The sequence below is a fragment of the Pipistrellus kuhlii genome, unplaced genomic scaffold, assembly GCF_014108245.1.
Source record: "Pipistrellus kuhlii isolate mPipKuh1 unplaced genomic scaffold, mPipKuh1.p scaffold_m20_p_9, whole genome shotgun sequence".
Classification (NCBI taxonomy): domain Eukaryota; kingdom Metazoa; phylum Chordata; class Mammalia; order Chiroptera; family Vespertilionidae; genus Pipistrellus; species Pipistrellus kuhlii.
This window is the reverse complement of record NW_023425595.1, coordinates 31,238,801-31,255,026: the sequence shown is the minus strand read 5'-3', so window position 1 is coordinate 31,255,026 and position 16,226 is coordinate 31,238,801. Positions and strand designations below refer to the sequence as shown.

The following is a 16,226-nucleotide window of genomic DNA, read 5'->3' as shown; positions in this document are numbered from 1 at the left end:
ATATAATGTATTCACTTCAGTTAGTATACCCTTAATTTCTGATTGTTTCTTTTTTATGGTTTCCATGTCCTTTTATGCTGTAGAAGTTCTAAGTTCAACTACTCTTCCCCAAGTTCATTGAGCATCCTTATGAGCAGTATTTTGAACTCTACATCTGGTAGATTGCTTGTCTCCATTTTGTTTAGTTCTTTTTCTGGAGTTTTGTTTGTTTGTGGTTTTTTTTTTTTTGGGGGGGTGCATGTTTCTTTGTTTCCTTATTTTGGCAGTCTCCCTGTTTGTTTCCATGTATTAGGAAGATCGGCTACATCTCCTGGCCTTGGTAAAGTTGCCTTATGTAATAGGAGGCACAGGCTTCCTGATTATCCAAGCTGGACACTCCAGGTGTCTTTATGAATTCTGTACACCCACCTGTTGTAGTTGAGCCTTGATTGCTGATGGCATGGTAATGTGAGGGATTTAACCCCAGGCCAAATAACTGCAAGGACTAGCTTCTATAACCACAGAGGATCAGCTGCGTAGGGGCCCACTTCATGGAGTAAGACTTACTTCAGCTGATCTCTGGTGCCCACTGAGTTTCATTTTGAGTGTATTGCTTGTGGAGGTGATTGGTTGGTGCTTCCATATGGTCTGAAGCATTCCAGAAGATGCACTGGCTCTGGAACCTCCTAGAACATTGGTTGGCAAACCATGGCTCCTGAGCCACATGCGGCTCTTTGGCCCCTTGAGTGTGGCTCAGCATTAGAACCACTTCTTCAAAATAGAATCGCCCAGGCCGAAAACCGACTTCTGCATGTGGGCCACAAAGTTTCAATTGCACTGTTTGTGAGCATCCACACGTGGTATTTTGTGAAAAAGCCACACTCAAGGGACCAAAGAGCTGCGGTTTGCCGACAACTGTCCTAGAAGATGCAGGCCAAGGTCAGCTACCACCTGTGTTCTACCTGTGGCACTAGCCATGAGCTATAAAGTGATCTGTAGATGGTTGCTACTTATGCAGGGTTATGAGGTGCCCAGAAGAGGCCAAGCTTAGTGAGAGTTACAGAGTAATTTAGTGAGAGGTACAGAGCATACAAATGTCTTTTCATAGATTTGTGGTTGTTATCTTGGTATTTCCACAGAAGGTGGGGAGGAAATACCACCTTCTATTCTGTCATCATACTACTCAAAATCTTACTTTTCTGCCTTCATTTCCTTAGAAGCCAGAGCTCCTTATGTCTCTTTTATTGATTTAGAGCTGGATTAGACACTAGATACCCAGAGACCTTGTGTCCTTTACAAAATGCCTCCAGGGGATTTTTCCATTGCAAGCTCCTCCCTGGCAAAGAGTAGTGCCCTCATAAAAACTGAGCAGGTTGAGACAAGATAGAGACCAGATTCCTGGTGCTCCAGCTGGTGAGTCTCCCCATGTCCCACCTCTCAGTGCATCCTTTCTTCACAGTGATGGATGAAGGAAGAAAGAAGCAGAGGAGAGGAAGAGAAGAGACACAGGGTACACTTTGGGGATAGAAGTCTAAGGCTGAAACTTAGGAAATGAATAGGATCACATTTAGGAAGGGCCATATAACACTAGATTTCAGCCTGAATCCTTTTGTTATGCATTTTAGAAAAATAGACTTCCTGATATCTAAAGAATGACAGATAACATAGTGTTTTTTGGAATATGTTCAAAATGTTTTAAATGAATTACTTGCTTAAAATTATGAACACATTTATCTTTTTTATATGTATTTTATACTAGAAGATAAAAATGCTCATTATTTGCTTTTCATTACAGAGTGAATAAGTTTTAAAGTTAGTTTCAACGCAATTAGTAAGATGGTGGAGCTCATGCTTTTAAGCATCGCCAAGTTCTGTGCTATAATAAACCCAAGGAATGATGAGGATTTAAACTAGCTCTATGAGGATAGAACAAATGTACTGATTTTAAAAATATTGAAGAAAGATTATATATCAGTTGTGTCTTTAATATTTGGAAGGGGAGGAAGATGCTGTTCATATTTTTTAATCTAGCCAGTTCACAGAATAATAATGATGCAAGACAAACAAGTACAAAAGTTCATTTTTCTGTATGTTTATTACAAATTATTGCTACACTGTCTTTTTACTTAATCAGCTAATAAGGCTCTATTGCAGAATTATCTGAGTTGAGAAATATAATTTCCTCATTATTTTATCTTTGACCACAGAAGATAATACCATCCTTTCCTCTAAGAACAACTAAAAAAACTCACAAAACCCAGAAAGGTAATTTACTCTCTTCTTTAATGATGAACTCTGCCCCTACTAGCTAAAGTAATTTTCTTATTTTTTTTTTGAGAATCTAGTGCACGTAGGAGTGATGAAAAAGGAAAACATTGTTTTCTTAATTTTCTGAGACTATTTGCCTACATTTCTGATCTTCCCAGATGTTATTTATGAATATAAAAGCTTTATTTAAAATACAAGAACTTAGCCAAAACCGGTTTGGCTCAATGGACAGAGCATTGGCTTGCGGACTGAAAGGTTCTGGGTTCGATTCCGGTCAAGGGCACGTACCTTGGTTGCAGGCATATCCCCAGTAGGGGGTGTGCAAGAGGCAGCTGATCAATGACTCTCTCTCATCGATGTTTCTAACTCTCTAACTCTCTCCCTTCCTCTCTGTACAAAATCAATAAAATATATATTTTAAAAATAAAATAAAATACAAGAACTTGCCATTAGAACTTACACTGATAAATCACAGAAAATTTTGCTTTTGTAATTGGATCCTATTTTCATTCCTTATGTTGTCCATGTCACAGTTTTTTGCAATATTCATTGTTCCATGAGCAGGCCAGAATATTATAGTAGAAAGACTTTATTCCTTTGAACATTTCACAGAGTGTCTCACACGAATGACATATATTGTTCTTAAATCCCTTTCCAATGTTTAACATTTACTCTTAAGAGTTTTTTGTTTCTTTATCCATATTATACTTTCTTTTTATTAAGTATTTATCATGAACAGGAAGGACACTCTTCTTGGCTTTGTTTCCCAGATATCAGTGTCTTCATAATACCACAATTGTCTTAATGAAACTGTGATTGTAATTAGTAAGAATTATTCTTTGGAATCTCCCAGTGATACCAAATCATAAAAAGTCACTTTTTACTATAAAACAGTTAACATAATGAATGGTCAAATGGTTTGAAAATATACACTCTAACAAATGCCCTAAGTAAGGTACATGCAATTACATAAGAACAGTGTAAGTATCATTGAAAATTATTCAGTTTGTTCAGAATATGTTTTCTATCTAGTTTCTTCTTCAAAATATTTGCCATGTATCTTCAACACTTAAAAATACAATTGCTTCAGATTTATAGTGAAGATACTGATATCTTTTTTTTTTTTTTTTTTTTTTTTTTTTTAGATATATGTGAACTTAAAAAAGACCGTGTTTGAGTAAATGCGTGTGAAGGAGGGGGCTGTAAATATATGACATGAGTGTGAGGCATGGATTATCTTTTTCTTATGTCCATTGTCTTTCCATTTCAATTGAATTATATTCTATTCACTTTTTTCTTCCTTTTTATATACCTTTATTAATTATAAGCATTTAAAACATTTGATAAGTCATTTAAGCTATTTCAGATTCAGATCCATATGTAAAAATTTAAGTTAAGTGTGTTTATAAAGATCAGGGATGATATTTGCAAAGGTACTGACAGCATTGAATGTGGTAGGCAGTACCTCAATAAATGGTAGTTGATAAATTTTTCACTAGATTTACTTCATATTTTGTAATAATAAGAAATAAATATTAACAAATAGATTGATTTTAATCTTTTAGATTTATTTTTACTATTTGAGAACACATCTTAACAAATCTGGGTGTTCATCAGCACTTACTGCCTATCCTGTATGTTATCTTAAGTGTTACTATTCAACTAACAAAATGGAATGAATAGAAATACCTATTTATAGAGACTGATAGAGCCCTTTGAATATCAAAATTGAAAGTAAATTATGTTGGTGATGATAAGAGAAGGTATTTAATGAAGATATATTAACACAAAATCTTAGCATAATACCAATGAGGTAACCATTGCAAAGGAGACCATTCTTCTAAGAGAGGAAAAACAGTGCCAAAAAAGGATGAATATACAATATTTTTTATTACAATCTACGGGTAACTTCTTTCAAAGCCTTCTTATTGATAGTTCACATCTTCACTTTGCTTTTTACATAGTACATTTCTAATTGTGTGAATTAACTAAGAAAGCGAATATTCACAATTGTATGCTATCATTTTCTTTTAGGTTTAAACATTGCAAAATTTTACCTGGTAGCCTGCATACAGGTTGGCAGTAACACATCTGGAAGGAACATGGACTTATGCATTATCCATCAGGATGGCCCTTCCCAATGACACTCAGTTTCACCCCTCCTCCTTCTTGTTGCTGGGGGTCCCAGGACTGGAAACGTTCCACATTTGGATTGGCTTTCCCTTTTGTGCTGTGTACATGATTGCACTCATAGGGAACCTCACTATTCTGTTTGTGATCCAGGCTGAGAGCAGCCTACACCAGCCTATGTTCTACTTCCTGGCCATGTTGGCCACCATTGACTTGGGTCTCTCCACAGCTACTATCCCTAAGATGCTTGGGATTTTCTGGTTCAACCTCAAGGAGATCATCTTTGAAGCCTGCCTCACTCAGATGTTTTTCATTCACAACTTCACTGGTATGGAATCCGCAGTCCTCTTGGCAATGGCTTATGACCGTTATGTGGCCATTTGCAACCCACTCAGATATAGCACCGTCCTCACCAATAAGGTCGTTTCAATGATTGGTCTTGGTGTGATAGTGCGGTCATTTATTTCTGTGATTCCATTTGTATTTCTCATTTTGCGATTGCCCTTCTGTGGGAATCATGTTATTCCTCATACTTACTGTGAGCACATGGGTCTTGCTCGGCTGTCTTGTGCCAGCATCAAGATCAATATCATCTATGGCTTGGGTGCTATTTCAATCTTAGTGTTTGACATTATAGCCATTGCCCTATCTTACGTTCAGATACTCCGTGCTGTTTTTCGCCTTCCTTCCCGTGAAGCTCGGCTCAAGTCTCTTAGCACATGTGGTTCCCATGTTTGTGTAATTCTTGCCTTCTATACACCAGCCCTCTTTTCTTTCATGACACATCGCTTTGGCCGAAATGTCCCTCGCTATATTCACATACTTCTAGCAAATCTTTATGTTATAGTACCACCAATGCTCAACCCTGTCATATATGGAGTCAGAACCAAACAGATATATAATCATGTGAAGAAAATATTATTTAAAAAGAAATAGTGCCTAATATATGAGATGAAATGCCTTGTTATATTAAATTCAGTAAATTTAAATGTGTTTGACATAAATTTTTATTTATTTTGGCTTCCTTCTGTAAGCATTTTAATGAGTACAGACAGTCAAAAGTCTAACCTTTGTTATCCAATTCATATGGAAAAATATGAGTCATCAGTCTTTATATGTAATTTTTTATCAGTAGATATTAAGTAGGGTTTATAGAATGTGCCATATTCCTGTGCACTAGCTGTTCTATATCATTCTTATGGATTAAATATATATATATATATATATATATATATATATATATATATATATATGTTGATTTCAGAGAGGAAGGGAAAGGGAGAGAAAGGTAGAAACATCGATGGAGAGAGAATCATTGTTTGACTGACTCCTGCACGTCCCCTACTGGCGATTAAACCTGCAACCTGGGCATGTGCCCTGACTGGTAATTGAACCCATGACTCTTGGTTCATAGGCTGAGGCTCAACCACTGAGCCACACTAGCCAAATAAAGTATTCTAGCTTTATTCCAGCTGAGACTGATAAAATTTAAATGTATTAATTTGTAAATAGCTATGTTTTCTATTAAAATTTTAAAGGCTACCTTATATGCCTTTTTTATTTTTTATTTATTTTTATTTTTTAATATATTTTATTGATTTTTTTACAGAGAGGAAGAGAGAGGGATATAGAATTAGAAACTCAATGAGAGAGAATCATCGATCAGCTGCCTCCTGCACCACCCCCCCTTCACTGGGGATGTGCCCACAACCAAGGTACATGCCCTTGACCAGAATCGAACCCGGGACCCTTCAGTCCGCTGGCTGATGCTCTATCCACTGAGCCAAACTGGTTTTGGCAATATATACCTTTTTTAAAACAGTCTTTTATATGTCTCTAAGCATTAACTTTATATGTCCATGGCCTAAAAGATAAGTAGAAATCAGTGGTAAAAGTACTGAAACTATCTTTAAGTTCAGTTTCTCCTCAGATATATTTATAACATAATGTCCATAAATATAGAAATATGTAAATTTCCATAGAAGGAAATTTATTTTTCTAAATACCTAAATGTCTCTATATTAATTAATGAATTGCATCACTAATTAATAACCTTCTCACCAAAATCAGGTTTTGATGGCTTCACCAGTGAATTCTAACAAATACTAAAGGAAAAGAAAATCACAGCAATTACCTAAAATCACTTCCAGAAAAAAATCACTTCATTTTATGAAGCTGGAAATAGCCCAATACCAAAGCCAGTTAAAGATATTATCCAAAAAATAAACAATTAAAAAATATATATATCTTATTGATTTTTTTACAGAGAGAAAGGGAGAGGGAGAGAGAACTAGAAACATCGATGAGAGAGAAACATTGACCAGCTGCCTCATACACACCCCCTACCGAGGTGTGTCAGCAACCAATGTACATGCCCTTGATGGAATTGAACCTGGGACGCTTTAGTCTGCAGACTGACACTCTATCCTTTGAGCCAAACTGGTTTTGGCTAATAAACAATTTTTAAAATGCTGATTATTTCTCAAGAATATTTCTCATGAACAGAAGCAAAAATACTTGATAAAATATTAGGAAATTGAAGCTAATAATTTATTAAAATAAATATATAGCATGATCAAGTGGTGTTTATTCCTGATATGCAAAGCTGGTTCAACATTCAAAATATAATTAACAAAACAACCTAGAACATCCACTTAATGGAGAAAAATACTATTCATCATATGAATGATTAAAGAAAAATATTAAAAAAATATATTTTTATTTATTTCAAAAGAAGGGTTGAGAGAGGGATAGAGAAATGGAAACAGCGATGAGAAACATTTTTCAGCTGCCTCCTACATGCCCACTACTGGGGATCGAGCCCAAAACCTGGGCATATACCTTGACTAGGAATCAAACCAGTGACGTCTTGTTTCATGGGTGGATGCTCAACCACTGACCTATCCTGGTTGGGCAAGTAAAATCTTTAAAGAAAACACGGAACATATTTATAAAAACATTTGCTAACAAGGAATAGAGAACTTTCTTAAGTTGATTTAAAAATAATCAAAATCTACAACTAAATATATGCATAATAAAAATAACCCAATTAAAATTTTGACCATAATATTTGTCTATACACCTCATAAATATAGAGATAGAAGTCAATCTTGCTGTAAAATCCAGCAATCACACTCCAAGGAGTTTACCAAACTAGTTTGTAAATTACATTCACACAAAAACTTGCACATATACATTAATAGTATCCTACCTAATAAAAGAGTAAACAAATCCAAACAGAAATGGCTGTTGGACATGGAGCGAGCAGGAGGCTTGGCTCCATTCCAGGCGACAAAGTTTCAATTGTAGAAGGTAAATAAATTCCAGATACCAGCGCTCTGCTTGGGTCGCCAGGGTGCGTGGCTGGCCTGCAAACCACCACAGGACCCTGGTATCTGGGATTTATATAACTTCTACAATTGAAACTTTGTAGCCTGGAGCAGAACCAAGCCTTCTGCTCGCTCTGTGGAGTTTATTCACCTTCTATAATTGAAACTTTGCAGCCTGAAGTGGAGGCCTAGGCCAGCTAGGGCAGGTGGAAAGCTTGGCTTCTTCTGTCACCGGGGGAAACCCTAGCCTTCTCTCTCCAGCTCCATGGCTGCCGCCACTTCTGTTTGGATTTGTTTAACTTCTATAATTGAAACTTTGTAGCCTTGAGTGGAAGCCTGGGCCAGCCAGGGTGTGTAGAAAGCTTGGCTTCCTCTATTGCTGGGAAAACCCAAGCCTCCCTCCTGCTTTTTGTGATGGCAGCCATCTTGGTTGGGGTTAATTTGCATGCTCGCTCTGATTGCCTGGTGGGCATGGCTGGTGGGTATAGCAGAGTGATGGTTAATTTGCATACCACTCTTTTATTAGGTAGGATAATTTAAATTTAATTTGTAATTGTTTGCTAATAGTATTGATGCTTATACTTAAGCAATTAATAAGCTAAATGATTGCTTCTAAATTTTTAATTTTTCTGTAATTGTTCAGGTAATTTTTAAATAGAAAAGTTTACTTCTTTCATTTCAGTATTACTTTTTTTTCTTGACATATTTAGCTTGTTAGACCCTCTAGCAAAATTGATGCTAGTTGATGTTTTTGCTTTTTTTAAACCAAAGGGACAAACCTTTTGCCCTGACCCGCGGGGCAACAACGGGGGCACGCAGGAACCACCTAAGAGAATGAAACAAACAAGGAACGCAAAAGAACGGAGGCAAGACAAGGTTCTGATCAAGCCTCGAACTTTATTTTTTGAAATGGCAGTATATATACAGCAGGAACAAAGGGGGGCAGGATTGCCTATGCAGAGGGGTCTTTGGCAGTGTATAATTGGTTTAGGCACTGAGTGGCAAGGTGGTAAGGTATCTGGCAACACAGGATTGGCTAACTGCCAGGGCGGCGTAACATTCCTAGGTGTAACATTCCAAGGCTGGGCTAGCTATGGGGGGAGGATCAGGAAGGGGAAGTTGCAGAGATGCTAAGCGGCAGGTTAATCTTTAGCCTTTGGCCAAACCCTCAGGGCACCGCATAACTTCTGCTAGAAGGAACTTAATTCTATTTCCTTAAGACGGAGTTGCTTGTCTCAACTCTGATGGCTCCCAACAACCTTTTAGTGTTTCACTATTCAAAATGATATTAGCTATAGGTTTTTCATGGATTCCTTTCAACAAATGAGTAACTTTTATTTTTTTGCCTAGTTGGCTAAAGGGGTTTTGTTTTTTACTATCATATATAAATGCTGAATTTAATAACTACTTTTTCTAATTCTATTAAGATATTTTTTGCATTATTTGTTTATATAATAAATTATAACTTTTTTGACTAAAAACTCTAATAATCACTTCATCAATCATAGCATAGAAGCACCAATTTCATCAAAAGATAGTTATAACCACAGTCTTATTAAAGTAAAAAAGGGGAAAAATAACTCCTGCACAGATGAGCTTCATAAGTGGATATCCTCTTGACCATCATATCCAAAGTTTCTTACATTTCAATTTCTTGCCTTTTATTAAAATAATATCCTGGGTCTTTCTCTTCTGTACCTGATCAACTCAGGTACCAAGGTAACTTGAAAATGTTACACAAGTTATGGTTACTGGAAGGGTAACCAGATGAGCATTTCACAAACGAGTGAGCTAAAGATGACCATGAATCACTACACCACTCTACCAGCAGAAAAAAATTGTTTCTAACTTCTACAATCCCCATGAAATATTCAATGGGATAGGCAACAATTTTAATATATCTGGTAGTTAACCAGCCTCAAATTTCATTCATTATGTTGTTAAGAGTTTAGTTGGTATGCTATTACACATAGTGATATTCAGCCATTCCTTATGTTTTTCTAGAAATACCAAAGAAGGCAGTAGAGCATTTTCTAAGAATGGCTGACACAAAGTACTTAGTAAATGTGGTTCATATGTGTGTATCATCTTAGCCTAGTGTATTCCAGCATTTTTCTCCTTTATGACTCACTGGTTTGGTAGAAATGTCACATATTCCTGGCCAGTCTATACATGTGGTTGTTCTCCTTGTTTCAACCCAGTCATTTATGGGGTCAGGACAAAGCAAATTCAGAACAGAGTTGTAAGAATATTTGTAAAGAATGTGTAACCCAAATGTATTTGGAAATTGATATTCTTTCCAGGTAATATTTGGCTTATAATCTCTCAGGGTGCCCCAAAATGAGACTATGTAAAAGTCACTCAAGCATTACATCAGCCTAGAATCTCTTAAACTCATATTCAATGATTCCTTTATAAAATTTGACTTTCATCAATTTTTTTTTTGCTGAAAGTGACTGAGGACTGTAAGGCTAAGTAAAATATATAATGAGATTCTTGAATGTGTGTGGGTTAATGATGTTCTCCATGTCAGTAGTATTTGTCTATTCTTTTGTCAATGCCATACTCTCTTAATTATTGTAGCTTTTTAGTAAGTCTTGAAGTACAGTTATGTCAGTTCTCCAACTTTATTCTTTTCCTTCAATATTGTGTTTTTCAAGTTTTTTTTTTACTCTTTACATAAATTATAAAATCAGTTTTTTTATATTAAAAAATAACTTGCTGAGATTTTGATTGGGATTGTATTGAATCTACAGACTGATTTGAGAAGAACTGACATATTGACAATATTATCTTCGTAACTATGAACATGTGATATTTCTCCATTTGCTTATTTCTTTGATATATTTCTCAAATTTGTATAATTTTTCAAATATTGATTCTGTACATATTTTTAAAGACTTATATTGAAATGTTTATTTTTAGAGGCTAATATAAATTGTATTATGTTTATCATTTCAAATTCCACTTCTTCATTTCTGTTGTATAGGTAAAAGTTTATTAAAAGTGTAAAAACTATATTAACCTTGTATCCTGAAACCTTGCTAACATTGCTCACTACTCCTAGATAATTTTATTTATGATAAATGTAGGCCCATGTTCACACCAAGTCTTGTACACAGATAGTTGTAGTTGATTTATTCATAATATCCAAAAACAAAAACCAACACAAATATATAGCATGATGACTTGATGGACAAATTCAGACACATCCACATAATATAATACTATTCAGCATTATAAAGAAATAAATGATGAATACACAACATATATGAATTAATCTTAAAATAATTATGCTTAGTGAAAGAAATAAATACAGAAGAAAAGAGACATATTATCTTATTACATCTACATAAAATTGTAAAAAAAATTAACCTAGTAGATATAAGTGATAATTGCTAAGAAAAGTAGGATGGGTTTAGGAAATGATAATAGGTATGTATTTCATAGGCACATGAGGAAATTTGAGAGGATAAAATATATGCTTGTTATTGTTATTATGACAATTGTTTCATAGTTAAAAACATATGGCACATGCTAGTAGGAGCCAAGAGGTACTTCTACTATGAAGCATGCATAATAGGAGCTAAAATCAGACCTGACTAGTCTGGGAAAAGGATCAGATTAAATAAGGGACAGAGAATCCCAGAAGATATAGGAAATGGGTTGGTTAGGGGGAGGGCCCAACACCTACCTTCAAAGGATTGGGAAGCTGATTGGTTAGTTTGAAAGTGCACGTGGTCTGCCCAAACCCTAGGGCCTAGATAATATAATACAAGCTTAACAAAGGCACTCTCTCTCTTTCTTTCTGTCTCCCTATAACATGTGTTCATTCAAACGCTCATGCGCTTCCATAGTCTCTCTCTGTAACAGCCATACAGGCTTAACAGCCAAGTGCCAGCTCCAAGCTGGAGCCTGGGTACTGAAATGTAGTGTCACGTGGAGTGCAGCTAAGAACAAAGAGAAAGCTAGCTGGACAGGGACAGAGGCTGAATTGGACAAAGTGTTGGCATGGCAAAGAATCTCTGGACACTGGCTCTGTTTCTGGGCTTGATAAAGACAATGCTGGACTTTTTACAAAGTGGAACTGACAGAGACGAGACACCAGGAACGGGGGGGGGGGGGGGGGGGGGGGGGAGAAGAGGGGGGAGGGCAGCCTTCTATTTCTATTCCAATAAATCTAGCAACTTTGTGAAAGGACCCCATTTTCATTGGCCACACCTTCCACCACATACATAACACTTCCCTTATTCCCTTTCCTTTTTTTTTTTTTTTTTAAACATAGCACTTATTTTTTAATTGTTACACTATATTTATGTTTAAAATGTTGTGTATTAAGTTAGCTCAATGTGGTTAAAATGCAATGAGTCTACTACAACTAATCTCTTCCACAGATTAAGACTAAAATCTATACAAGTTACAAAGAAGTTCCCTATAAAATTAGAAAATCAGGCAACAGGGAGTCAAAATTTAAAGAACTGATTGGTATCATGTATATGCTTAAAAAAAAAAAAAAATGTTCCCCTGTGTTCTTGCTTTCCACTGGCCAAAGAGCAAGCACCAACAGGAAATAGCAGTTTACAAAAGTAGCAAAAGAAAGAAAGGAGGGAGGAAAACAGAGAAGGAGGAAAAAAGATTTGGATTTAGAGATTAAGTGTGAAACTCCTACTTTTTTTCTTCTTTCTCTCCATTTTACTAACTATATAAAGTAGAAATAGTCTAAACACATTGGTTTATGATGGAGTTAGTGAGATCAGATAAAAGAGCAAAATCTAGCTATATGTTGTATATGAAACTCCACTTTATATATAAATATGTAGTTAAGTTAATTTGTCATGCAAAAGTATTTAAAAGTGGCTATATTAATATCAAACAGAATTCAAAATAAGAAATATTATTTAAAAAGATGGGTGTTATAAAATGATAAAAGAATCAGTTCTTCAGAAAGATGTAACAGTACTAAATGCACTTGTATCTAACTGCAGAGTTCCAATTACATGAAAGTAAACAGATAGAATTAAAAGGAAATACAGCCAAATCCACAGATATATTTGGTAAATTCAAGATTCCTTTTTCAGTATCCAATAGAATTAGTAGAGAGAAAACGAACAATCAAAAGGTATAGGATGTAACTGAAAAATGAATTAGACTAAAATTTATAGGATTAAATACTATTAGAAAAGGATATGGAGATATATATATATATATATATATATATATATATATGCCCAGTGACCGGAAAGGTAGAATGACCAGAACAATTGGCTGCTATGACAAGCACTGCAGCACCCAATCAGCAGCGCCCCCCCCCCCCCCCAGCCAGCCCAGCCCCAAATTGGCCCCCAACATCCCAATTAGGAGTGGGGCCAGCCAGCCAACCACCTACAGCCCCTCCCTCCCACCAACCTGGCCCAATGGGCCCCCATCGAGATGGATAGGCCAGCCCTCACCTTTGCACAAATTCTTGCACCAGGCCTCTAGTATGATAATAAGTGTACATTATTTACCTTCCTTTACATTTTTTTAAATCAGCTATAAACTCCACTAGAAGAAGTAATCTTTTATTTTTTTGTTTATTATCACATCCTTTAGGATCAGGTAAGTACCTTGTACATAAAGATGATTGCCAAAATCAATGCCATTACTTTATTTTACTTATTTTAGGAACAACAGTTGTGATTCTTCAAATTTCCACAAGTTTGAATGATACCTAATGTTCACACCAGTACTGTGAATAACTCATGTTATAGTCAGTATCCATTCTCAAGGCTGTTGAGAATGCACCCTTCCCATCAGTTGCTAGGTGGAAATGATTTGGCTTACTACACTTTTTTCTCTTTTGCTCACTTCTCTTTAGTTTTCCCTTATGGTTATAGTGAGAGTACAAATTAACCAAATCTTGATTGTCATTAGAATTATCTATTTTTATTTTTTATTTTTTTGGTTAATCACCTGATAATATATTTTCCATTGATTTTAAGTAGATTTTAGGAGGGACGTAGGGAGGGGGAGAGAGGAAAAAAAATTTGATGTGGGAGAGATATATCCATTAGTCGCCTCTGCACACATCCCCAACCAGAGGTGGGGATTGAACCTGCAACCCAGGTAGATACCCTAATTGGGAATCAAACCCTCGACCATAGAGGGTGTAGGCTGGTTCTCTAATCAAGGAACAACATTGGCCAGGGTGAATTATCTACTTGTAGATTCCTCCAATTTACAAAACAAACAAAAAATACTAGCCACAGTCAGAAGGGAAGGAATGATATAAGATTATAAGTCTAGGTCTTGCTGATTCTAGAATTTTGAGAAATTTATATCAAAGAAATGATTGGAGGAGAGAAATTTGTAGAAAAGTAGGGCCCATAAGTCTCAGTTGGTTTTAGTCATGAATAATTGTAGGAAGGATTTTCGGATCTGTTTGGTCCTTACTCCATAGATAACAGGGTTCAGCATAGGGGGTACCAACAAGTACATGTTGGCCAGCAGGATATGGGTGTGGCGTGGTACATGCTTGCTGAATCGGTGGGAGAGGAAGGAGAAAAGAGCAGGAGTATAGAATGTAAGGATGACACAAACATGAGACCCACAAGTACTGAGAGTCTTCAACCTGGCATCTTTAGAAGGAAGCTTAAAAACAGTACGGAGGATCTGTATGTAAGACAGAGAGATGCATGCCACATCAGTCCCAACAATTAAGACAATGACTGCCAAACTATAAAGACTATTGATGGAAATGTCAGCACAAGCCAACTTCACCACAGCCATATGCTCACAATATGTATGGGGGACGATATTGGTCCTGCAATACGGCCACCTCTTTACCAGAAAGGGATGTGGTGTCATTAGCACTAACCCACGCAGAAGAGCCACTATGCCAACCTGAACCACCACAGAATTCGTTAGAATGGATGAGTGTCTGAGGGGATTGCAGATTGCCACATACCGGTCAAGTGCCATGGCCACAAGAAGCCCTGACTCCACCCCAGAGAAAGCATGGATGAAAAACATCTGAGTGAGGCAGGCATGGAAGTTGATTTCATGGTAATTGAACCAGAATATAACCAACATCTTGGGAAGAGTCGAGGTTGACAAGATGAGGTCTGTGATGGCCAACATGGAAAGAAAATAAAACATGGGTTCGTGAAGAGCAATCTCAGTTTTGATGATAAAAAGGATGAGTATGTTTCCCATGAGGGCAACAACATACATTGAGCAGAAAGGGATAGATATCCAAATATGCATGTCTTCTAGACCAGGTATGCCCATCAGGATGAAGACACTGGGATTGGTGAAGGCGGTGGAGTTAAAGTCAGGCATAATGATTCTGACTAAATGAAGGCATCTCTTTTGTCCCTGGAGTAATCAAAAGCACATATATTCTGGTAAATATGCAATATACAGAAAATTACTCAGTGTAAAAATACAACCAACCAAATTTTAATTGCCCCTTGGTGAGAGTTTCTGAAATTAGAATTATTTCTTCCCTCATTCCCAGATTTTAATTTAATTAATAACCAGTAAAAACTATCTTCTCTAACTGCTCATTACTTTGCCGTTTCTGAAATTAGAATTATTTCTTCCCTCATTCCCAGATTTTAATTTAATTAATAACCAGTAAAAACTATCTTCTCTAACTGCTCATTACTTTGCCGTTGGCTCAGAATCTAATGCTAGGTGTTCCCTTCTATCTATGAAAGCTGGGCTAAATGAACATCCTGAAAAATAACACCAGTTCCTTGCATCCTCTAAGGCAATGGGGGACAACTTTCATATCATCTTCATTGAAAAGTACCCTTCCAAAATAATTATGGACTTTTAGACATTTTGTATGAAGTATACTTTAAATCAAATATTTTCAACTGGTGTGCCACAAGAATTTTCAAAACATGCAATGCCTGACTATATATTTAGAGGTACTGATAGCTTTTTCCTTACATTGTCAAATTAAAAAATGACAACAGCCAAAATGATAGCCTTCCATGTGAATGAATCAAAATTACACACACACACACACACACACACACACACACACACACACACACATATATAGTCAGACCAGCAATAAATACATTTTTTGATGTTTCACAGAATTTTCATAATTAATTTATGTGTGCTATGAGATGACAAAGGTTGAAAATCACTATTCTAAGTAGATATTTATAAAAGCAACATATAAAGGAATAATAAGTTTTCCTTATCTATAATATTTTTAATGACAAAAATTTTTGAAATGTTCCTCCCTAATAAATTTTGTCTGTAAAACAAACAGCATCTAATCACCTAAATAGTTCTAAGTCAGGAGCAAAGCCATTAACACACCCAAAAGGTATGTTGCCTGGATTTTCTGGTAACCTTAGAAAAAGATGACTTGGATAAATATCCATGTTTTCTTTGTAATTTAGATATATAATTTAATGGTTACTCCTACTCTTGGATGGAGATATATATATATATATATATATATATATATATATATATATATATATATATATATGGTTTGTATATGTGTATCTTATC

General features: G+C 35.9%; 2 protein-coding genes across 2 annotated transcripts; one reads left to right on the top strand and one right to left on the bottom strand.

Moving 5' to 3' along the window:
- Positions 1–4,368: 4,368 nt before the first annotated feature.
- On the top strand, positions 4,369–5,313 carry LOC118712849 (olfactory receptor 52E2-like). Its single transcript, XM_036427057.1, has one exon. The coding sequence runs from the start codon at positions 4,375–4,377 to the stop codon at positions 5,311–5,313; it is 939 nt and encodes a 312-aa protein (XP_036282950.1). The 5' UTR covers positions 4,369–4,374.
- Positions 5,314–14,078: 8,765 nt separating this feature from the next.
- LOC118712860 (olfactory receptor 52E4-like) lies at positions 14,079–15,026 on the bottom strand. The gene has a single exon (XM_036427075.1). It carries the CDS (start codon positions 15,024–15,026, stop codon positions 14,079–14,081), a length of 948 nt encoding a protein of 315 aa, XP_036282968.1.
- Positions 15,027–16,226: the final 1,200 nt, after the last annotated feature.